This window comes from Myotis brandtii, unplaced genomic scaffold (assembly GCF_000412655.1).
Source record: "Myotis brandtii unplaced genomic scaffold, ASM41265v1 scaffold1127, whole genome shotgun sequence".
In the NCBI taxonomy this organism is placed as follows: Eukaryota; Metazoa; Chordata; class Mammalia; order Chiroptera; family Vespertilionidae; genus Myotis; species Myotis brandtii.
Genome location: NW_005353875.1, coordinates 18,103 through 41,501, shown reverse-complemented (window position 1 = coordinate 41,501; position 23,399 = coordinate 18,103). Strand labels below are relative to the sequence as shown.

General features: G+C 48.3%; 1 protein-coding gene across 1 annotated transcript in view; it reads left to right on the top strand.

Moving 5' to 3' along the window:
* ZFP28 (ZFP28 zinc finger protein) overlaps positions 1-19,123 on the top strand; it is a 21,015-nt gene extending 1,892 nt beyond the window's left edge. Inside the window, exons 3-15 of the mRNA XM_014547698.1 lie at positions 443-556; positions 2,360-2,486; positions 2,598-2,837; positions 4,388-4,546; positions 4,658-4,753; positions 4,974-4,993; positions 6,121-6,247; positions 6,359-6,454; positions 9,033-9,128; positions 10,152-10,297; positions 11,236-11,344; positions 11,632-11,727; positions 15,735-19,123. Coding sequence (XP_014403184.1) covers positions 443-556; positions 2,360-2,486; positions 2,598-2,837; positions 4,388-4,546; positions 4,658-4,753; positions 4,974-4,993; positions 6,121-6,247; positions 6,359-6,454; positions 9,033-9,128; positions 10,152-10,297; positions 11,236-11,344; positions 11,632-11,727; positions 15,735-17,440 — 3,132 coding nt within the window. The 3' untranslated portion in view covers positions 17,441-19,123. The remainder of the gene's footprint in view (positions 1-442; positions 557-2,359; positions 2,487-2,597; positions 2,838-4,387; positions 4,547-4,657; positions 4,754-4,973; positions 4,994-6,120; positions 6,248-6,358; positions 6,455-9,032; positions 9,129-10,151; positions 10,298-11,235; positions 11,345-11,631; positions 11,728-15,734) is intronic.
* The last annotated feature ends 4,276 nt before the right edge of the window (positions 19,124-23,399 follow it).

Here is a 23,399-nt window from a genome sequence, read left to right as displayed (position 1 = left end):
CAGTCGGGCCCCCGCTGGCACCCGCCTTGGCTGGCCTGGGGCCTGTCGGCTGGGGGCAGCTCCTGCATTGAGCATCTGCCCCCCTGGTGGTCAGTGTGCCTCATAGCAACCGGTCGATCTGCATATTAGGCTTTTATTATATAGGATATTTGTATCGATTTCAGAGAGGAAGGGAGAAGGGGAGAGAGAAGGGAACATCCATGATGAGGGAGAATCATGGATCGGCTGCTTCCTGTACACCCTCCTGGGGCCTCCTTGCTCAGCGTGCAGGCGGCCCCCCTCCTGCCGCCCCTGCTCCCTCGTTCCTGGTGCTGCTTCCTCCTCTTACGAGGACACTGGTCAGATTGCTTACGGCCCGACCACGTGACTCCGTTTCACTTTTCCTCACCTCTTCTAGGGCCCTACCTCCACATGCAGTCACACTGGGGCGTCCTGGGGTTAGCACTGCCCCCTTCGAATCTGGGGACACCGCATAGTCCATAGCCCCCTTCTCCAGCTGAGGGGGCTCCCACAGGAGGCTGTAGGGACAGGAAAGGACCCCCAAGTCACGTCCCAGGTGAGTGAACAGTTCCTGTCTCCTCGCTGAAGTGCACCCTTGCTTTTTGGACTGCGTACTGTTTAATATTTTTATTTTTTTAATTGTTGAGGTCATTTCTTCATTTTATTTTTCAGTGACAGTTGATGTACTCTATCATATTACTTTCAAGTATACAGTACAGTGACTAGGCATTTATATAATTTACAAAGTGACCCCCCCACACACACACACACCATACATAGTTGTTGCAATATTATTTACTGTGTTCTCCATGCTGTACTTTATTTTTTTCTTCTTTTTTAAATTTATTTTATTATGTTTGTTTTTCAACATTTTTTTTCTTTTTAATCTATGCAAAGCTCTTAGAAAATTGCCTACCCTTCAGTAAGCCCCATATCTGTATAAATATTAACTATCATTTTTACATAAGTGCCAGGTATTCAGGGAGGCAATGATGCCTGTTTCTCTTTTTATATATTTCTTTATTGATTTCAGAGAGGAAGGGAGAGAGGGAGAGAAAGATAGAAACAACAATGATGAGGGAGAATCATTGACCGGCTGCCTCCTGCACGCCCCACACTGGGGATCAAGTCCACAACCAGGGCAAGTGCGCTGATAGGGAATCCAGCTGGTAATCTCCTGGTTCATAGGTCCATACTCAACCACTGAGCCACACCTGCTGGGCAATGCCTGTTTCTTAATGAGGCTTTCAATGGCGATAGAGAAATATACTAAATAATTATAATCAGATATGATAAGTATAAAGCACAAAGTATAGTGGGAAACAAAAAGAACATAGAACCCAGGAGGTCCTTAAGAATCCATAGCCATGGGTGGGAAGTGGAGAAGATCCTCCAGATGGCAGGCGGCTCTGCAGCACCCCCCACTCCCCCCAGCCTGCCAGCTAACAGAGAATAGGAGGACGCGTTACATAGGTCACCTCAACATTTTTTTTTTTTATCCTCACCTGAGGGTATTTTCCATTTATTTTTTTTTCACATATATTTCATTGATTTTTTACAGAGAGGAAGGGAGAGGGATAGAGAGTTAGAAACATCAGTGAGAGAGAAACATCGATCAGCTGCCTCCTGCACACCCCCCACTGGGGATGAGCCCGCAACCACAGTTCATGCCCTTGAGCGGAATCGAACCTGGGACCCTTCAGTCTGCAGGTCGACGCTTTATCCACCAAGCCAAACCGGTCAGGGCCATCAGAATTGTTTCTCGCCTGTACCTCCTTTCACCCACACAGATGCGCCAGTCCCCCAGGGGCAGGGACTGTCTCCGTACGTCTCTCTTTTCTCTGGGGTTGATGACATTACACTAGATTTCCAGATCACCAGCTAGTATTCCTCGTGTGTATATTCTCTCACCGGGACCAAGAGAAGGCAATCCTTCGATCCCAGGTCTGGTTGTGAGGGCTCCATGGCAAAGCACCACAGGTCGGGGGCACCTACACATCAGCCGTTTCTTCTCTCACGGTTCCGGTGGCCACAAGTTCAAGGTTAAGGTGTCCGCCGGGTTGGTTCTCCTGGGGCCTCCTTGCTCAGCGTGCAGGCGGCCCCCCGCCCGCTGCTGCCTCTGCTCCCTCGTTCCTGGTGCTGCTTCCTCCTCTTACGAGGACACCGGTCAGATTGCTTACGGCCCGACCACGTGACTCCGTTTCACTTTTCCTCACCTCTTCTAGGGCCCTACCTCCACAGGCAGTCACACTGGGGCGTCCTGGGGTTAGCACTTCCACCTTCGAATCTGGGGGACACCGCGTAGTCCATAGCAGCCCCGTCATGAGGGGCCAAGCAGACATGTGGTCTGTCCTTCCAGAGCGCGGTGACGTTTGGGGACGTGGACGTCGCTTTCTCCCAGGAGGAGTGGGGCCGGCTGAGCTGCGCCCAGAAGGCCCTGTACAGAGACGTGATGCTGGAGAACTACCGGAACCTGGTGTCGCTGGGTACGGGCCCCCCCTCGCTCCCACCTCCCCCGTCCGCTGCGGGCCGCCCTCTCCAGCCCTCTCCTCTCAGACCCACAGCATGACCACCTCCCGTTTCTCTCTATTATTCAGGGCTCTGCCTCTCTAAGCCCGACGTGATCTCCTCCTTGGAACAGAGGACAGAGCCCTGCATGGCCAAGAACGGGCTGACAGGAGGCCGGTGCCCAGGTGAGCGTGGGAGACCCGGTGGGGGCCACTCACTGGAGGTCACAGGTCAGCCACCTCAGGCAGGCGGGGTCATCAGGAGGCTCCTGAGCTCGGGGCCTGGAGGGCAAGGAAGACCCCCTGGAATGGACGCCCCGCGCTTTGTCCGCAGGCCGATGCTCTATCCACTGAGCCATACCAGTCAGGGCAGCCCCCCCTTTTTTTTTAATTAAATACTAGAGGCTCAGTGCATGAAATTTGGGCACCAGTGGGGTCCCTCGCCTGGCCTGCGGAATCGGCCGAAATCAGCTCTCCGACATCCCCAATCTGTATAAATATTAACTATCATTTTTACATAAGTGCCAGGTATTCAGGGAGGCAATGATGCCTGTTTCTCTTTTTATATATTTCTTTATTGATTTCAGAGAGGAAGGGAGAGAGGGAGAGAAAGATAGAAACAACAATGATGAGGGAGAATCATTGACCGGCTGCCTCCTGCACGCCCCACACTGGGGATCAAGTCCACAACCAGGGCAAGTGCGCTGATAGGGAATCCAGCTGGTAATCTCCTGGTTCATAGGTCCATACTCAACCACTGAGCCACACCTGCTGGGCAATGCCTGTTTCTTAATGAGGCTTTCAATGGCGATAGAGAAATATACTAAATAATTATAATCAGATATGATAAGTATAAAGCACAAAGTATAGTGGGAAACAAAAAGAACATAGAACCCAGGAGGTCCTTAAGAATCCATAGCCATGGGTGGGAAGTGGAGAAGATCCTCCAGATGGCAGGCGGCTCTGCAGCACCCCCCACTCCCCCCAGCCTGCCAGCTAACAGAGAATAGGAGGACGCGTTACATAGGTCACCTCAACATTTTTTTTTTTTATCCTCACCTGAGGGTATTTTCCATTTATTTTTTTTTCACATATATTTCATTGATTTTTTACAGAGAGGAAGGGAGAGGGATAGAGAGTTAGAAACATCAGTGAGAGAGAAACATCGATCAGCTGCCTCCTGCACACCCCCCACTGGGGATGAGCCCGCAACCACAGTTCATGCCCTTGAGCGGAATCGAACCTGGGACCCTTCAGTCTGCAGGTCGACGCTTTATCCACCAAGCCAAACCGGTCAGGGCCATCAGAATTGTTTCTCGCCTGTACCTCCTTTCACCCACACAGATGCGCCAGTCCCCCAGGGGCAGGGACTGTCTCCGTACGTCTCTCTTTTCTCTGGGGTTGATGACATTACACTAGATTTCCAGATCACCAGCTAGTATTCCTCGTGTGTATATTCTCTCACCGGGACCAAGAGAAGGCAATCCTTCGATCCCAGGTCTGGTTGTGAGGGCTCCATGGCAAAGCACCACAGGTCGGGGGCACCTACACATCAGCCGTTTCTTCTCTCACGGTTCCGGTGGCCACAAGTTCAAGGTTAAGGTGTCCGCCGGGTTGGTTCTCCTGGGGCCTCCTTGCTCAGCGTGCAGGCGGCCCCCCGCCCGCTGCTGCCTCTGCTCCCTCGTTCCTGGTGCTGCTTCCTCCTCTTACGAGGACACCGGTCAGATTGCTTACGGCCCGACCACGTGACACTTTTCCACTTTTCCTCACCTCTTCTAGGGCCCTACCTCCACATGCAGTCACACTGGGGCGTCCTGGGGTTAGCACTCGAATCTGGGAATCTGGGGACACCGCATAGTCCATAGCCGCCCCGTCATGAGGGGCCAAGCAGACATGTGGTCTGTCCTTCCAGAGCGCGGTGACGTTTGGGGACGTGGACGTCGCTTTCTCCCAGGAGGAGTGGGGCCGGCTGAGCTGCGCCCAGAAGGCCCTGTACAGAGACGTGATGCTGGAGAACTACCGGAACCTGGTGTCGCTGGGTACGGGCCCCCCCTCGCTCCCACCTCCCCCGTCCGCTGCGGGCCGCCCTCTCCAGCCCTCTCCTCTCAGACCCACAGCATGACCACCTCCCGTTTCTCTCTATTATTCAGGGCTCTGCCTCTCTAAGCCCGACGTGATCTCCTCCTTGGAACAGAGGACAGAGCCCTGCATGGCCAAGAATGGGCTGACAGGAGGCCGGTGCCCAAGTGAGTGTGGGAGACCAGGTGGGGCCCACTCACTGGAGGTCACAGGTCAGCCACCTCAGGCAGGCGGGGTCATCAGGAGGCTCCTGAGCTCGGGGCCTGGAGGGCAAGGAAGACCCCCTGGAATGGACGCCCCGCGCTTTCATCTGCCCTCTCTGCTCTCCAGCTTCGCCCCCGTCCCTCTAACATACCCGCACTCCGCTGTTCCCGGCGTCTTCCCCAGCTCCCTTCCGCCCCTTGAAGGTCAGACTCACGTGGTCCTCTCGGGTCTTTAAAGCATGTTTGGCCGACACTGGTGTCATGTTCACTATCTTATTTCTCTTTGATGAAATGACTGGCTTATGGGCTCTTTCTGGTTCATAGGTCCATACTCAACCACTGAGCCACACCTGCTGGGCAATGCCTGTTTCTTAATGAGGCTTTCAATGGCGATAGAGAAATATACTAAATAATTATAATCAGATATGATAAGTATAAAGCACAAAGTATAGTGGGAAACAAAAAGAACATAGAACCCAGGAGGTCCTTAAGAATCCATAGCCATGGGTGGGAAGTGGAGAAGATCCTCCAGATGGCAGGCGGCTCTGCAGCACCCCCCACTCCCCCCAGCCTGCCAGCTAACAGAGAATAGGAGGACGCGTTACATAGGTCACCTCAACATTTTTTTTTTTTATCCTCACCTGAGGGTATTTTCCATTTATTTTGACCCTTCAGTCTGCAGGTCGACGCTTTATCCACCAAGCCAAACCGGTCAGGGCCATCAGAATTGTTTCTCGCCTGTACCTCCTTTCACCCACACAGATGCGCCAGTCCCCCAGGGGCAGGGACTGTCTCCGTACGTCTCTCTTTTCTCTGGGGTTGATGACATTACACTAGATTTCCAGATCACCAGCTAGTATTCCTCGTGTGTATATTCTCTCACCGGGACCAAGAGAAGGCAATCCTTCGATCCCAGGTCTGGTTGTGAGGGCTCCATGGCAAAGCACCACAGGTCGGGGGCACCTACACATCAGCCGTTTCTTCTCTCACGGTTCCGGTGGCCACAAGTTCAAGGTTAAGGTGTCCGCCGGGTTGGTTCTCCTGGGGCCTCCTTGCTCAGCGTGCAGGCGGCCCCCCGCCCGCTGCTGCCTCTGCTCCCTCGTTCCTGGTGCTGCTTCCTCCTCTTACGAGGACACCGGTCAGATTGCTTACGGCCCGACCACGTGACTCCGTTTCACTTTTCCTCACCTCTTCTAGGGCCCTACCTCCACAGGCAGTCACACTGGGGCGTCCTGGGGTTAGCACTTCCACCTTCGAATCTGGGGGACACCGCGTAGTCCATAGCAGCCCCGTCATGAGGGGCCAAGCAGACATGTGGTCTGTCCTTCCAGAGCGCGGTGACGTTTGGGGACGTGGACGTCGCTTTCTCCCAGGAGGAGTGGGGCCGGCTGAGCTGCGCCCAGAAGGCCCTGTACAGAGACGTGATGCTGGAGAACTACCGGAACCTGGTGTCGCTGGGTACGGGCCCCCCCTCGCTCCCACCTCCCCCGTCCGCTGCGGGCCGCCCTCTCCAGCCCTCTCCTCTCAGACCCACAGCATGACCACCTCCCGTTTCTCTCTATTATTCAGGGCTCTGCCTCTCTAAGCCCGACGTGATCTCCTCCTTGGAACAGAGGACAGAGCCCTGCATGGCCAAGAATGGGCTGACAGGAGGCCGGTGCCCAAGTGAGTGTGGGAGACCAGGTGGGGCCCACTCACTGGAGGTCACAGGTCAGCCACCTCAGGCAGGCGGGGTCATCAGGAGGCTCCTGAGCTCGGGGCCTGGAGGGCAAGGAAGACCCCCTGGAATGGACGCCCCGCGCTTTCATCTGCCCTCTCTGCTCTCCAGCTTCGCCCCCGTCCCTCTAACATACCCGCACTCCGCTGTTCCCGGCGTCTTCCCCAGCTCCCTTCCGCCCCTTGAAGGTCAGACTCACGTGGTCCTCTCGGGTCTTTAAAGCATGTTTGGCCGACACTGGTGTCATGTTCACTATCTTATTTCTCTTTGATGAAATGACTGGCTTATGGGCTCTTTAAAAACAATTGTTACCGCTCACACTTCAGAGGAACAGGTGATGCTGACAGGACAGGGGCCCAGAGGCATACATTACGGTGGCTCACGGGGGCCCCCATGTGGCTCAGGAGGGTTAGATGGTGTGTTCCAGCAAGCGTTCCACTGAGCATCCATATTTATTAGTAGTATAGGATATTTGTATCGATTTCAGAGAGGAAGGGAGAGGGGGAAAGAGAAGAGAACATCCATGATGAGAGAGAATCATGGATCGGCTGCCTCCTGCACGCCCCCCATTGGGGATCAGGTCCACCACCCGGGCATGTGCCCTGACCAGGAATCGAACCCTGACCTCCTGGTTCCTAGGTCAGAGCTAAACCCCTAAGCCAGCCCCTCCCCCTGGTCTGTACCCCCACACTGCATCCTAGATGCCCATCTCTGAGCTGACCTCCCAGTTCTCCCTCCCTCCCTGCTGACAGCTGGTGTGTCAGCGTTGAGGTGAGGAGGCTCACCATGTGCAGGGTTAAAGCTGACACGCGTGTCATAGGTTCGCCATCACTGGCGTAGTGTTTATTTTTTTAATTGTTGAGGTCAATTTTTCACTGTATTTTTCAGTGACAGTTGATGTACTCTATCATATTACTTTCAGGTGTACAGTACAGTGATTAGGCATTTATGTAATTTACAAAGTGACTCCACGCACACACACACACACACACACACACACACCATACATAGTTGTTATAATATTATTGACTGTGTTCTCCATGCTGTATTTTATTTTTTTCTTCTTTTTTAAACTTATTTTATTATCTGTTTGTTTTTCAACATTTTTTTTATCCTCACCCGAGGGTATTTTCCATTTATTTATTTATTTTTTAAAATGTATTTTACTGATGTTTTTACAGAGGAAGGGAGAGGGATAGAGAGTTAGAAACATCGACAAGAGAGAAACATCGATCAGCTGCCTCCTGCACACCCCCCACTGGGGATGAGCCCGCAACCACAGTTCATGCCCTTGAGCGGAATCGAACCTGGGACCCTTCAGTCTGCAGGTCGACGCTTTATCCACCAAGCCAAACCGGTCAGGGCCATCAGAATTGTTTCTCGCCTGTACCTCCTTTCACCCACACAGATGCGCCAGTCCCCCAGGGGCAGGGGCGGTCTCCGTACCTCTCTCTTTTCTCTGGGGTTCATGACATTACACTAGATTTCCAGATCACCAGCTAGTATTCCTCGTGTGTATATTCTCTCACCGGGACCAAGAGAAGGCAATCCTTCGATCCCAGGTCTGGTTGTGAGGGCTCCATGGCAAAGCACCACAGGTCGGGGGCACCTACACATCAGCCGTTTCTTCTCTCACGGTTCCGGTGGCCACAAGTTCAAGGTTAAGGTGTCCGCCGGGTTGGTTCTACCCTTCAGTCTGCAGGTCGACGCTTTATCCACCAAGCCAAACCGGTCAGGGCCATCAGAATTGTTTCTCGCCTGTACCTCCTTTCACCCACACAGATGCGCCAGTCCCCCAGGGGCAGGGACTGTCTCCGTACGTCTCTCTTTTCTCTGGGGTTGATGACATTACACTAGATTTCCAGATCACCAGCTAGTATTCGTGTGTATATTCTCTCACCGGGACCAAGAGAAGGCAATCCTTCGATCCCAGGTCCGGGTGTGAGGGCTCCATGGCAAAGCACCACAGGTCGGGGGCACCTACACATCAGCCGTTTCTTCTCTCACGGTTCCAGTGGCCACAAGTTCAAGGTTAAGGTGTCCGCCGGGTTGGTTCTCCTGGGGCCTCCTTGCTCAGCGTGCAGGCGGCCCCCCTCCTGCCGCCCCTGCTCCCTCGTTCCTGGTGCTGCTTCCTCCTCTTACGAGGACACTGGTCAGATTGCTTACGGCCCGACCACGTGACTCCGTTTCACTTTTCCTCACCTCTTCTAGGGCCCTACCTCCACAGGCAGTCACACTGGGGCGTCCTGGGGTTAGCACTTCCACCTTCGAATCTGGGGGACACCGCGTAGTCCATAGCAGCCCCGTCATGAGGGGCCAAGCAGACATGTGGTCTGTCCTTCCAGAGCGCGGTGACGTTTGGGGACGTGGACGTCGCTTTCTCCCAGGAGAGTGGGGCCGGGCTGAGCTGCGCCCAGAAGGCCCTGTACAGAGTCCCCCCTCCCCCGTCCACCGTGGGCCGCCCTCTCCAGCCCTCTCCTCTCAGACCCACAGCATGACCACCTCCCGTTTCTCTCTATTATTCAGGTCTCTGCCTCTCTAAGCCCGACGTGATCTCCTCCTTGGAACAGAGGACAGAGCCCTGCATGGCCAAGAACGGGCTGACAGGAGGCCGGTGCCCAGGTGAGCGTGGGAGACCCGGTGGGGGCCACTCACTGGAGGTCACAGGTCAGCCACCTCAGGCAGGCGGGGTCATCAGGAGGCTCCTGAGCTCGGGGCCTGGAGGGCAAGGAAGTCCCCCTGGAATGGACGCCCCGCGCTTTCATCTGCCCTCTCTGCTCTCCAGCTTCGCCCCCGTCCATCTAACATACCCACACTCCGCTGTTCCGGGCGTCTTCCCCAGCTCCCTCCCGCCCCTTGAAGGTCAGACTCACGTGGTCCTCTGGTCTTTAAAGCATGTTTGGCCGACACTGGTGTCATTTTCACTATCTTATTCATCTTTGATGAAATGTCTGGTTCATGGGCTTTTTAAAAAACAATTGTTACCGCTCACACTTCAGAGGAACAGGAGATGCTGACAGGACAGGGGCCCAGAGGCATACGTTCCGGTGGCTCATGGGGGACCCCATGTGGCTCAGGAGGGTTAGATGGTGTGTTCCTGCAAGCGTTCCATTGAGCATCCATGTTTATTAATACTAACTTTATTAGTAATAAAGCAGGAGGCTAGTGAGCTGGAGAAGACATTTTTGCTGAATAAAATGGAGAAGGAGTCACAGTGAGTGTTGCTGAGTAAACTCAAGTAAGGATTAGACGGCATTTCCTCCTGTGGCCTCCCTCCCCCTGGTCTGTACCCCCACACTGCATCCTAGAGGCCCATCTCTGAGCTGACCTCCCAGTTCTCCCTCCCTTTCCCTGGTCTGTACCCCCACACTGCATCCTAGATGCCAGGCTGTGAGCTCTCTCCTCTGACCTCCCAATTCTCCCTCCCTCCCTGCTGACAGCTGGTGTGTCAGCATTGAGGTGAGGAGGCTCACCGTGTGCAGAGTTGAAACTACAGAAGCGGGGGAACCTCAGTGAGGTTGGTTCATCAGGGAACAGCTCTCACAGTGATGCGCTCCTGTGAGGATTGATTCCTCTGATTGCCTGTGGGGTGTTCTTCACCCTGACCCCCGTGCAAGTGCCGCTTCCTGTCGTGCTGTCTTTCAGGCGGGAAGGCTGTGCCCGCGGAGGAGGGGCCGTGTGAGGAGCAGCGGTCCAGACCAGCGCTGCTGCACAGACGGGCCAGCTGCCGCCTGCAGGGCTCCGGGCGGGGGCAGCGCTGGGATGGCGAGGCTCTGCTCCAGAGGCAGCCGGTAAGTGAGGCCTCTCGCGTGGGGGCAGAGGGCGTGTTGGTGGGCAGCCGGCAGGAGGTGGCGTTGAGGGAGGCAGAGCAGAGGGCTCCCAGGCACAGCCTCCTGTTTCAGCAGCGCAGGCAGGCAGTCCTCGGACCCAGAGAGACCAGCATGGGAGGAAGGAGGCCGTGCCCGCAGTGAGTGTGGGACACGCTCTCCTTTGCTGTTTTGGTTAATCCTCGTCCCAGGATGTTTTCCCATTGGTGTTTAGGGAGAGTAGAAGAGAGGGCAAGACAGAAACAGCGACAGGAGAGAGACACATCGATGGGTTGGTTGCCTCCTGCACTCACCCCGACTAGGGCCCTGCAACCAAGGTACGTGCCCTTGACCGGAATCGAACCCGGGACCGTTCAGTCCGCAGGCTGACACTCTACCCACTGAACCACACCGGCCAGGGGAGAAGCTCTCCTCAGAATGCAGAGCTGCCTGCAGACAGGCTCCGCCCAGAAGGAGTGAGCAGGTGTGATGCTCAGAAAACGGGAACTTCAGTGCGATGAGTCACAAACACGTCTGCTTAAGTCAGGACACGTGCAGCCTGTGCTGCTGGGAGGGACCCTGCAACAGGCTCTCCCCTTCCTCTCAGCTGAGAGGAAGCCCCCCGAGTCACCCAATACCCGAGCTGGGGGGACAGCCTTCAGTCGCAGGAGAAAGTCCATGCTGTGGGCACTCATCCTCCTCCACAGAATCACACCTTTCCCACCGCAGAGCAGGGCCTCCTGTTTTCTCCCTCCTGCCAAACACACGTGCTGTCACTCGGTCCAGCCCCCCGACCTGCGTCACTCGGGAGCTAAGCGAGGCTTCCTGGACAGACGTCTCTCCCAGCGTGTGGGCCCGGCGCCTCGCCAGGCCGCTGCGGGTCACAGGGATGTCTGGGTCACGGCCCGTCTGTGCCGTTTCAGGGCTTGGCGACCAGCACGCGGGTGGCCAGCGACTCCTCCCAGCAGCCCGGCCCGGCTCAGGGGAGTTTCCCTAAGGATGTGACGTGGGGGAGCCCGGACCTGGAGGCAGGTGAGGTGTCCCCTTCCAGCCTGATGTCCCCCCCTCGGTGCTGAGGTGTGTGCGCGTGGTGGGCACCCTGCGGTGTCGGGCTGAACCGTTGCTGTCGGTTTCTGAGGAGCGTTTGCTGCTGGTGGAGCGGAAAGCTGGTGTCGTCGTCGTGCGTGAAGTGCTCTGTGCTGTCAGGGCCTCCTCACTCTTCTTCCTGCTCCTCCTGTGCTGACACTTTCCTCTTGGAGCCGAGGGGCTGGCTCTGCAGAGGCCACGAGCGTGACGGACACGTGTCCTTGTCCACGCAGGGCGCTGTGTGTCCCGGCCGCAGTGGCCTTCTCGGCTGCATCGCGGGAGGGAGCCCTGGCTGGTGAAGAGAGAGCTGGCGGGAGGCCTCTTCTCAGGTGAGCGCGGGAGGTGGGCGCGGAGGCAGAGCCGCCCCCGAGGCCGCGTCCTTGTTAAGGCACAGGGGTCAACGCTACCCAGGCCTGTTGGGCTGGAGGGAAAATTGAGGCCTGCCTCTTCAAAGTTCTCCTCCTCCTCCTCCTCCTCCTTTTCCTCCTGGGTGGTGACTGTGTCGGTAGCCCTCCTCCTGTTTCTGGCCACTCGGACGTGCGTCAGCCACTCTGTTCCTCAAGTGACCTTTCCTGGCCCCGTGGGCTTTTGCGCTGCCTTCCAAAGGTTTCCTCCTCCTCAGTCAGAGGCCCAATCACTTCATGTGCGTCCATTCCTCTGAGAACCACCAATCGACAGTTCATTGAGGGGCCACTCGGCTTGGCATTGGCAGGTGTTGGAGAGAGACGGAGTTTGCGAATACGTTACTCAGACCGTTACTCTAATAACGGGAGGATAAGACATATTCATGGGTAACTGGCATGAGGTAGAAATTGCAGAATTTCCCATAAGGCATTGCAGGGGCAAAGGAGAGGATCCCGGTAGCGTTCTTGTAATTGGACAGGGTGGGCGGAAGTCGGATGGCAAGAAGGCGTCAGTGGTGGGGGGTCTCTTCCTTGTTTGCTATACTAGGGAAGGCAAAGAAATTTCTTTGACAAATAACGGTTTATAGAAAGTATAATCCTATCACCTGTCTGGATGACCCTGTAAACACAATATGTTATCAAAGCAACTTTGACCCCTTTCAAGTCATGATAAACACGTATTTTGAACATAGTGGGGATTGCAGTGTATGCTCAGTCGTGCACACAGATACTTTCACACGCCCTCCATGTTGCACATCTCCGGTTAGGTTACTTCACATCTATTGTTATGGAAAATGTGCGCACAATAGGCATCCTGTGGAAGGGGAAACCAGGTGCTTTGGGGATCCCTGTGTTCCTGGACCTGGACCTCTGCTAGGCTCTGAGAGCTGCTTTGCTTTCAGCAACTCTAGCGATGACCAGGAGTGTGGGTTTCATTGTGTCCTCAGCACATCGGGTATTTTGATGAAAATGCTTACTAATAATTCGAAGAAAGATTATGGCCTCAAGTTACTTTTTTATTATGAAAACGTTTGAATACTTTCCCTGAATTTGGTTATTCTCTTTATCCTTTTATAAAATGTTTCTCATTTACACCCACTTATCTATTCATGTCTTTTATAGTCTCAGGGACTTTTCTGTAAAGCATACTAGTTTTTGATGTTCTGTCTCAAACTATTTTCATATTCTATATAATAAAATCCCGCAAACGGCAGAACGACCAGAATGACTGGTTGACCAGTTGCTATGACGTGCACTGACCACCAGGGTGCAGACCCTCAGCACAGGAGCTGCCCCCTGGTGGTCAGTGTGCTCCCACAGTGGGAGCACCGCTTGGCTGACCGGGATGAGTAGCGCTCCCACAGTGGGCTGATTTCCGCAGGCCACGCCCCCCACCAATGCACGAATCCTGTGCACCGGGCCTCTAGTATGGTAATAAGAGTTTTTGTTTTAAGTAGACCTTTTAAAAATGTAAAACTTCAGAAATTTTTACATAGTCTCATGTATTCTTTTATAATTTCTCCTTCTGTTTATGTCCTTAGAAACTTGATACATGTAGTTCTTTTTTTCTTTAATGGCTATCTAGTATTACAGTATATAGATACAGTTCACTTACCTGACTTACTATTGAGGACATTTGAACATTTAGGTCTTTTCCAGTTTTTAAAAAGTGGTCCCGTTTGCACAGATCTCTTTGCATGATAAAGTACACATGTTTTTAAAGTTTCACGGATATAGTGCTAAACCATTGGTGACAAACATCTCCCCAATAGTATTTGGTTGTTGGTGTGTTTTGTTTTCTTCCATTTTTGCCAAGCAGTTGAATGAAAATTGAGTTTTATTTAATATTTATTTCCCAGAAGCTTGTGATGTTGAGAATGTATGCATTTAAATCCATTTGGAGTTCAGATTCTGTTAATGGTGTCTTTATACTCATTACCCACGTTCTATTGGACCCTAATTCCTTGCCTTTATATAGTATGAATATAAGTCCTGTTTGGTGAATGTGATACATTTTTTTTCTTAGTTTTGTGTGGTCTCTAAGTTTGCATGATGTTTCTTGCTGTACAGTAGTTTAAATTGGGTGGTATCTTCATTAATAGAAGCATTTACTCTGTTGACCACTTTTACTCTTAGTTTTTCTTTTTATTAATAGATATATTAAATAATATACTTGGTTTCCTTTTTCTTTCTTTTTTTCCCTTTTTTCCCATTTGGTCTCCTTTCTGTTGCTTACTTAATTCTTTCTTGCTCTCTTCCTATCCATGACAAATTGTTGAGTCTTCCTATCCATGAACACAGGATGTCTTTCCATTTATTTAACTCTTCTTAATTTTATTGAGCAATGTTTTGTAGTTTTCAGCATTAGTCTTGCACCTCCTTGGGTAAATTTATTCCTAACTAATTTCTTCTTTTAATGCTATTTTTAAAAATATATATTTTATTGATTTTTTTATAGAGAGGAAGGGAGAGGGATAGAGAGTTAGAAACATTGATGAGAGAGAAACATCGATCAGCTGCCTCCTGCACACCCCCTATTGGGGATGTGTCCGCAACCAAGGTACATGCCTTTGACCGGAATCGAACCTGGGACCTTTCAGTCTGCAGGTCGACGCTCCATCCACTGAGCCAAATTGGTTAGGGCTTAATGCTATTTTTTATGGAATTGTTTTCATAATTTCCTTTTCATAGTGTTCATTCTGAGTGTATACAAATGTAGTGATTTTTGTGTGTTGCTCTTGTAACCTGCAATTTTGATTAATTAGCTCATTAACTCTGACACTTTGCTTGTGAATTCTTTAGGGTTTTCTGTATATGAAATCATATCATCTGCAAATTTGGATGCCTTTTATTTCTATATCTAATTGTTCTGGCTAGAACTTCCAGACCAGTGTTGAATAGAAGTAGTGAAAAAGGCATCCTTATTTGGTTTGATCTAAGAAGGAAAGCTTTCGGTGTTTTTTTATTTAAAAAAAGAATATTTCCTTTTCCCTATCTTACCATCATCTTTTTTCAGACATTTGTCTCTCTGCATCATCTCCCAATACCAATTTCATCTATGTATATTTATTAAGATACAACTACATATGCACAATTTTGGGTATATGCTAACTGATTTAGCAAAAGGATTTCAGATATATACATTCCTTCCTATAACCTGAAAGTGTGGAATAAAACATATATTTTTTCAGTAGTACATCTGAGCATAATTAATTATAATATTAAGACTCACCATTATTATAAAAACAATCTCCTCAAAATGAGAAATAAAATTGCAAGACCCTATCCTTATTAAATGGCCAGGAAAGAAGCAAAGATTTTATCAGGCTCATGGGAAGTAAACAAATAGGTACACAAATGTAAAAATGATTCAATGGGACTACTGAGCTTTGGCCATCAACTGGTAATGTTGCTTTTGTTGAAATTACCCAAATAAAATATGGTTTACAGAAGCATCATTTCCTGGTCGTAGGGCAGTAATCAGGCTTTCAGATACTCTTAATGCACGTTACAGAGTGCAGTCTCTTTTTGTGCGTTTGGCCTGTTTCTTAGAACTTTTGTGATGTGATGACTATCGTGGAATCCAAAGCCAGATAGAGAGTGAAATAATTGAAGTCAGCGAATGTCATAGGGTATATTTTTAGGTGGTGTGATTGCAGAACTTTTTTTTTGTGAATGTAACTCACTTTTTTGATATGTAACCAGTCCACATATATATTTTCTTCTTATGTCTCCTGAGGTTCCTATATGGAATCAATCTGGGGTCTCTCATATACATTGTAGGCTGCATGTTTAAATGCAATAGCTTTTACAAATGCATTGTTTATGTGGTTGAATTCACCATTTAGTGAACCCATTTACAGTTTTCTTTTTAGCATATTTTTTTTCTAGTCCATGATAAAGGAAATATTTGTTTTCTTGATATGTTTCAGGCCAACAATCTGTACATGAGACCCAGGAATTATTTCCAAAGCAGGATTTATTTGCTGATGTGCTAACAGACAGAACTTTAAGCACTAATCTGGAATGTTCAACTTTCAGAGAAAATTGGGATTCTGAGGGTGTGTTTGAAAGGAAGCTGGTAGGCCGGGAGACACAATTCAGGCAAGAAACAGTCACTAATAGCAAAACCCTCTCTAAAGAAAGAGAGCGTACGTATAACAAATCTGAAAGATGGTTCCCTTTGGACGTGTCAGAAGAGAGAGTTCATAACCATGATTCAGTTAAGAAAAGTTTCCCCCAAAATACAGTGGTGATAAAACATACAGGAATCTGCACAGGAAAAAAACTTTTCAAATGTAATGAATGTAAGAAAACTTTTACCCAGAGCTCATCTCTTACTGTTCATCAGAGAATTCACACCGGAGAGAAACCCTATAAATGTAACGAGTGTGGAAAGGCCTTTAGCGATGGCTCATCCTTTGCCCGACATCAAAGATGTCACACTGGCAAGAAGCCCTACGAATGCATTGACTGTGGGAAAGCCTTCATACAGAACACATCCCTTATTCGTCACTGGAGATACTATCACACTGGGGAGAAACCCTTTGAATGCATCAACTGTGGGAAAGCCTTCAGTGACCACATAGGACTTAATCAACACAGGAGAATTCATACTGGAGAGAAACCCTACAAATGTGATGTGTGCGACAAGTCCTTCAGGTATGGCTCATCCCTTACTGTTCATCAAAGGATTCATACTGGAGAGAAACCATATGAATGTGATGTTTGTCGAAAAGCCTTCAGCCATCATGCATCCCTCACTCAACATCAAAGAGTGCATTCTGGAGAGAAACCTTTTAAGTGCAAAGAATGTGGGAAAGCTTTTAGGCAAAATATACACCTTGCTAGTCACTTGAGAATTCACACTGGAGAGAAGCCCTTTGAGTGTGGGGAATGTGGCAAATCCTTCAGCATCAGTTCACAGCTCGCCACACACCAGAGAATTCACACTGGAGAGAAGCCCTATGGGTGTAAAGTTTGCAGTAAAGCCTTCACCCAGAAGGCTCACCTCGCACAGCATCAGAAAACTCATACGGGAGAGAAGCCATATGAGTGCAAGGAATGTGGGAAAGCCTTCAGCCAGACCACACACCTCATTCAGCATCAGAGAGTTCATACCGGAGAGAAGCCCTATAAATGTGTCGAGTGCGGGAAGGCCTTTGGTGATAACTCATCCTGTACTCAACATCAGAGGCTTCACACGGGCCAGCGGCCTTATGAATGCATTGAGTGTGGAAAGGCATTTAAGACAAAGTCATCCCTGATTTGTCATCGCAGAAGTCACACCGGAGAGAGACCATATGAGTGCACTGCCTGTGGCAAAGCCTTTAGCCATCGCCAGTCCCTTAGCGTGCATCAGCGGATTCATTCCGGAAAGAAGCCGTATGAATGCAAGGAGTGTAGGAAAACCTTTATCCAGATTGGACACCTCAATCAACACAAGCGAGTCCACACGGGCGAGCGGGCCTATAACTACAAGAAAAGCAGGAAAGTCTTCAGGCAGAGCACACACTTCGCTCATCAGCGAGTTCATGCCGGAGAGTCATCCGCACGCCCCTCCTTACCTTCCACGTCAAATCCTGTGGATCTTTTCCCCAGATATCTCTGGAACCCATCCTCGCTCCCATCACCATAATCTCAGTATTGTTCTTCCAGCTAGGCTACTCCAGTAGTGTATAGACTGGTCTCTGCTCTTTTGTTTTTGTCCTCAACAAGGTTGTTTTTCACGTGGCAGTCAGGGTGATGTGGGTGTGAATGTAACTCGCTCACTTCTGATGTAAAAACTTGCATTGAGGTCCTCTAAACTGGTTACTGCCTAAGACGCTCCTAGAACAGTGCCTCGTCCACACGAAGTGTGAGTGACTTTAGCTCCTTTAAAACATTATTTTGGGACATTGAAGCATTGCCATAGTTAGCTCTGAATAAAAATGGTGCATAACACAAGACCAGGCTGAACAAGGTTTTAGATTGGGAAGATGAGTTTGGGGAAGTCCATGAAGCTTTGCCTATGTCGCTTTAAAACTTGATTCCATTTTGCTGAGTTCGTGTTGTGGGTTTCCACCTTATCTGCATAAATGTAAGGTGCACTTGGTGAGAAAATTTAGCTTTACATCTGACAACAGTCTTAGGACGTGTGCAGGGAATATGGATGAGTAGGCCACCTGGAACAATCAGAAAACGCAAGCTTTATATGAATAAAGTTAAAACTACAGACATGTTACTCGAGAATTAGAAAATTTGGCAAGATTTGATCTATTGAAAGTCACCTGGACTCATGAATGAGTTCTCTTAAACTTTCAAGGAAAAAAAAACCTGAGGTATACTTATCAAGAGTAGGGGTCAGCAGCCCTCGCTGATTTGGCTCATTGGAAAAAGTGTCAGCCTGAGGATTGAAGGGTCCCGGGTTTGATTCTGGTCAAGGGCCCGTACCTCAGTTGCAGACTCGATCTCTGCACCTGGTCAGGTCTCATGCGGGAGGCAACCTATCAATGTGTCTCTCTCACATCATTGTTTCTCCCCCTCCCTTCCACTTTCTAAAAACCAAAGGGAAAATATCCTCAGGTGAGGATCAACAACAAAAAAGAGTAGGGGTGAGCAAACTGACTCATGGCCAAAGTCTCACTGGCTGTTTTTGAATGGCCTATGACCTAAATTTTTAAAATATGTTTAAATGGTTGGACAAGTTAAGAGAATAATACTTTATGACAACATGACTATTATATGAAATTTACATTTCAGTGTCTGTAAATAAAGTTTTATTGGCTCACAGCCACACATTTTTATTTTTTTACATATTGCCTTTGGCTGCTTTCATTCTACAAGGTCAGAGTTGAGTACCTGCAACATACAAAGTACAGCCTGCACAACCTCAAATATTTACTATCCTTTTACAGAAAAAGTTTTCCCACCCCTGCTCTAGCACAGAGAAGTAATATACAAAAGGTTTTAATTATTTCTTCAAGGAAAATACAACTTTTACATCAACATGAAAACTGTCAAGCGACTTCAAATAGAGGTGATGGGAAACTATTAAACCATATTGAACAATATAAAATGTGAATAAAAAGAAATATATTTTTCTAGATGAAACACTGGATACTATTAAAATATTTGTAAAGTGTTTTTCCCAACAGAGTCCCAGTAGGATATGTTTATTTTGACAGTTTTTTTAAAAACCACACGAGGAAAGATAATTTGTCAAGTATAGCCAGACATTTTAACAATATGTTTCTTTGCATTTGAAATTTTATAAAAAGACTGGTTTTTAATTTTGGGGAAATGATGTTTGACAGTCCGTTGTCTACTCTCCAAAAAAACCCAAAAACCCCCCAGCAAATTTACACCTTCCAGGGGAATGTAATACAATTGTATATAATACAGTTGGATTTATTTAGCAGAACATGGAGTCCTAGAACACATTGGTAGAGAGTCAAGTTGGCCCAAATAAAGATGTAAAACTTCAGCATTGAGAAAGGCACCAAAAAGGTATAAAAGACAATTGATAGAAAATATATACAACTTATATGGGAAAACCAACAACAAATTATGTCATTTAGGAATAAAGTGCTATTACACATACAAAGCAATGGGAAGAAGTTGACAGTGTGTACCAACAGGCCTATCACAGTTGAAGAATTCACATGAACAAAGAAAATTTGTGAAGTTCTTAGCCATTACAAATGAAAACAAATTGGCCTCTCGGATGGGTCAAAATCTAGGATTTGGATACCATCCAGCGCTGGTATCAGTGGGGAGAACAGGCACTTGTTCATCATTAGCTGTGTAAATGAGTCTCATATCTTTTTGGAAAATAACACAAGACTTATCAACATGAATGTGCATTTCTCTTGAAACCGTCATTCTAGATCTGTTAATGTTATCCTTTTGGAATAAATAGGGAGATGTAAATAATATTTATGGCAGATTATTTTAATTATGACAAAAAGGATTTCAGTGTCCCGCCAAGCAGATTAAATTGTAATTATTCAATCCTGTATTGTCCAGTCAGTATTAAAAGGTTAAGCTCTAGCCCTAACCGGTTTGGCTCAGTGGATAGAGCGTCAGCCTGTGGACTCAAGGGTCCCAGGTTCGATTCCAGTCAAGGGCATGTACCTTGGTTGCAGGCAAATCCCCAGTAGGGAGTGTGTAGGAGGCAGCTGATAGATGTTTCTCTCTCAATGTTTCTAACTTTCTATCCCTCTCCCTTCCTCTCTGTAAAAAATCAATAAAGTAAAAAATAAAAAAAATCAATAAAATAAAATAAAAGGTTAAGCTCTATGTGTGTTTCTATGGAGAGTTTTCTGTCCACAATCTATTAAATAAAATTTGTGGTTTGCAGAACCTTATGTGTAAAGTGATCTTGTAGTCATAGAGTCAATATTAAATTGCATATATATATATACATATATATATATGTGTGTATATATGTATATCTTTGCATGTACATATATCTGCATGTTTGTGTATATATTTTTCACTATATATGTTGAAACCTGTTTTTGTCTTTATCACACACATTTTTTCTAGCTCTTTGTTGGCACTCCCACATTTTTCATTCTGCATTCTGGTGAACTGCCAGTCACATGCTTTCAGTTAAGCCAATCGGATTTGTCATCCTCTGGGTGTGATTGGAGACACCAGGACAGGAGCGGGGTCAATATCCAGCTTTCCGTGTGGCCCGAGTGTGTGTTTTCTTTCGGTCAGTACTTATGTTGATTGGGGTCCTTATGGTACCCACTGTGAACTACGTGGAATATCCCTCCTGGACTGGAAGTAGTTGTAATCGAGTCATCCTTTGGCAACAGCCTGAAGCTTTCTGCCTCTCTACCTCTCACTCTGATCCATTAAAATGACTTCTTCCTCACATCCTAGTTTCGTTCTGTTCTTTAAATCTGCAAGGCACCTGGCATTCTTCCAACGTTTAACTTCCAGTTCTAAGTGAGAGTTATCATCTTTCGACCAAAGAAAGCTAGCTTGTATAGGGATTGGTACTACAGAATGATCAGACTATAGAGAAGCAGGATGTAGTCATCAAAAGTGTTCACTGTTGCCCTGACCGGTTTGGCTCAGTGGATAGAGCGTTGGCCTGCAGACTCAAGGATCCCAGGTTTGATTTCAATCAAGGGCATGTACCTTGGTTGCGGGACTGTAATAATCTGAACAATAAAGATTTAATTTTAAAAAAACTTGCTGGCGGTCACATAGCTAAAAAAAAGAAAAGAAAAAAGAAAACCAACAAGCATACTTAAACTCAGTAGCAAAGTACAATAATAATAGAGTAAAGACACTACATGATCAAAGTAAAAAAAAGGTTAGGAAGTAGTATACTTGGTGAGTATTTATTTGGGTTGCATTGAAAACTTTAAGTACTTAAAGAACATATGAATCACCTTTTAGAATTAAATGGTTCTATCTCTCCCCCCCCTTATATATTTAAATGCCATTTAACAAAAAAAAAAAAACCAAAAAAATGAGTTCGCGTGTCAGAGGTGTCAGGTTCGCCATCATTGCTGTAGGATAATCATCTTCCAAGCTCATTTAAACTGTTGGCCGGCCTGGAGTCCGCTCTGACTTGGCTGGACACATCAATTTCTCCCCACGTGGGCAGCTCACAGCAAGGCAGCTGGTTTCCTAGAAAGTGAGCAGGCAAGGGAAGGTACCCAAGATAGACACCAGAGTCTTTTTGTAAACTAACATTACAACTGACGTTCCTGGGTTAGAATTGAGTTAATTAGAAGTGGGTCTCACACACACACATACAAAGTGGGTCACCAGACCCAGCTCACTTCCAATGGGAGAGGATTATGAAAGACTAGAGGCCCGGTGCATGAAATTCATGCACAGGTAGGGTCCCTAGGCCTGGCTGGCGATAAGGGCTGATCTTTGGGGTGACTGGCAGGGCGATCAGGGGCCCCCACTGGCACCCACCTTGGCTGGCCTGGGGCCTGTGGGCTGGGGGCAGCTCCTGCATTGAGCGTCTGCTTACTGGTGGTCAGTGCACGTCATAGCAAACGGTTGAGCGGCCTTAGCATGTCATTAGCATATTACATCTTGATTGGTTGAATGAACAACTGGAAGACCAGACACTTAGCATATTAGGCTTTTATTATATAGGATTAATCATAATTATTTTAAATTGCTGGTATGAAAATTCCAAAATCTCTGTCATAACTGAACCTAGTTCTGATGCTTGCTTTGTCTCTTCATACTGTGTTTTTTCTTGTGCATGCCTTGTAATTTTTGGTTGATAGCTGGCCATAACGTGCCAGGTAATAGGAACTAAGGTAATCAGAATTTTAGCGTGAAGTTTTATGTTAACCTGGCTGGGAGCTGGGCTCTCTTTAATGCTTGATGTACCTGTAAGTGCCACATACTTTTGATTTCTTCCGTTTCCTTGTTTTGTTTTTCTTCCCCTGCTGTATTTGAACTTCCCTAGGAACGTCTTAAATAGAATCCGCGTCCGTCTGTGTCTTGCTGCTTGTTGTAATTGCTAAGATTGACTGAAGCCCTGTTGGTGTGATAGTAAAGTATGGGGAAAGGGAAGCATTCTGTATCCTATGATTAACTCTCAGTTAAGGAGCACACTGCGGGGAGAGTGGAGGGAGATAGTGTGCGTAGGGTGGAGACAGATCTAATGGGCCTTGTGTATAGGTTATTATAAAGACTTGGACTTTTGCTCTGAGATGTGAAGCCTCTAGAGCAGTGGTTCTCAACCTTCTGGCCCTTTAAATACAGTTCCTCATGTTGTGACCCAACCATAAAATTATTTTCGTTGCTACTTCATAACTGTAATGTTGCTGCTGTTATGAATCGTAATGTAAATATCTGATATGCAGGATGTATTTTCATTGTTCGCGACCCACAGGTTGAGAACCGCTGCTAGTGTGTCGTTTTCCTTGGCGTGCAGGGCTTTTGTTATGGAGAATGCTCTGAGCTATGTCAGAGGGCTTACTTTTCCCACCCTCTGCCCAAAGCAACAAGGTTCTCCCAACCCAGCTACCCTGATTTTTAGCTGCTGTTATGAATCGTCATGTAAATATCTGATATGCAGGATGTATTTTCATTGTTCGCGACCCACAGGTTGAGAACCGCTGCCAGTGTGTCGTTTTCCTTGGCGTGCAGGGCTTTTCTTATGGAGAATGCTCTGAGCTTTGTCAAAGGTTTTACTTTTCCCACCCTCTGCCCAAAGCAACAAGGTTCTCCCAACCCAGCTACCCTGATTTTTAGCTAGAGAACTTGGTGGAGTTCCTGGAGGTAAAATCCATGCATCTTAGGGGACACCTGACGATATGCCAGACGCTTTTACAGTTGGCGGGAAGAGGGCCCTAAACAAGATCGAGAAGCTGTGGGCCGGCCAGGGGGTGACGAAATGGGCACAGGGGTAGAGATCAGCAGCCAGGGAGACTGAGTGACAGGTGACCTACCCACACTCCCAGAGTCACAAATCGCAGTGCACAGAGCAGCAGGCGAAATCTAAGCCCTCCTGTCCTGCAGGCGCCATCCATCCCCTGGACCCGCCTTTCTGAGCCCCGCACGGCCCATCCATGCATCTTAGGGGACACCCTAAGCACCCTGTACCCCACTCGCCCGCCCCA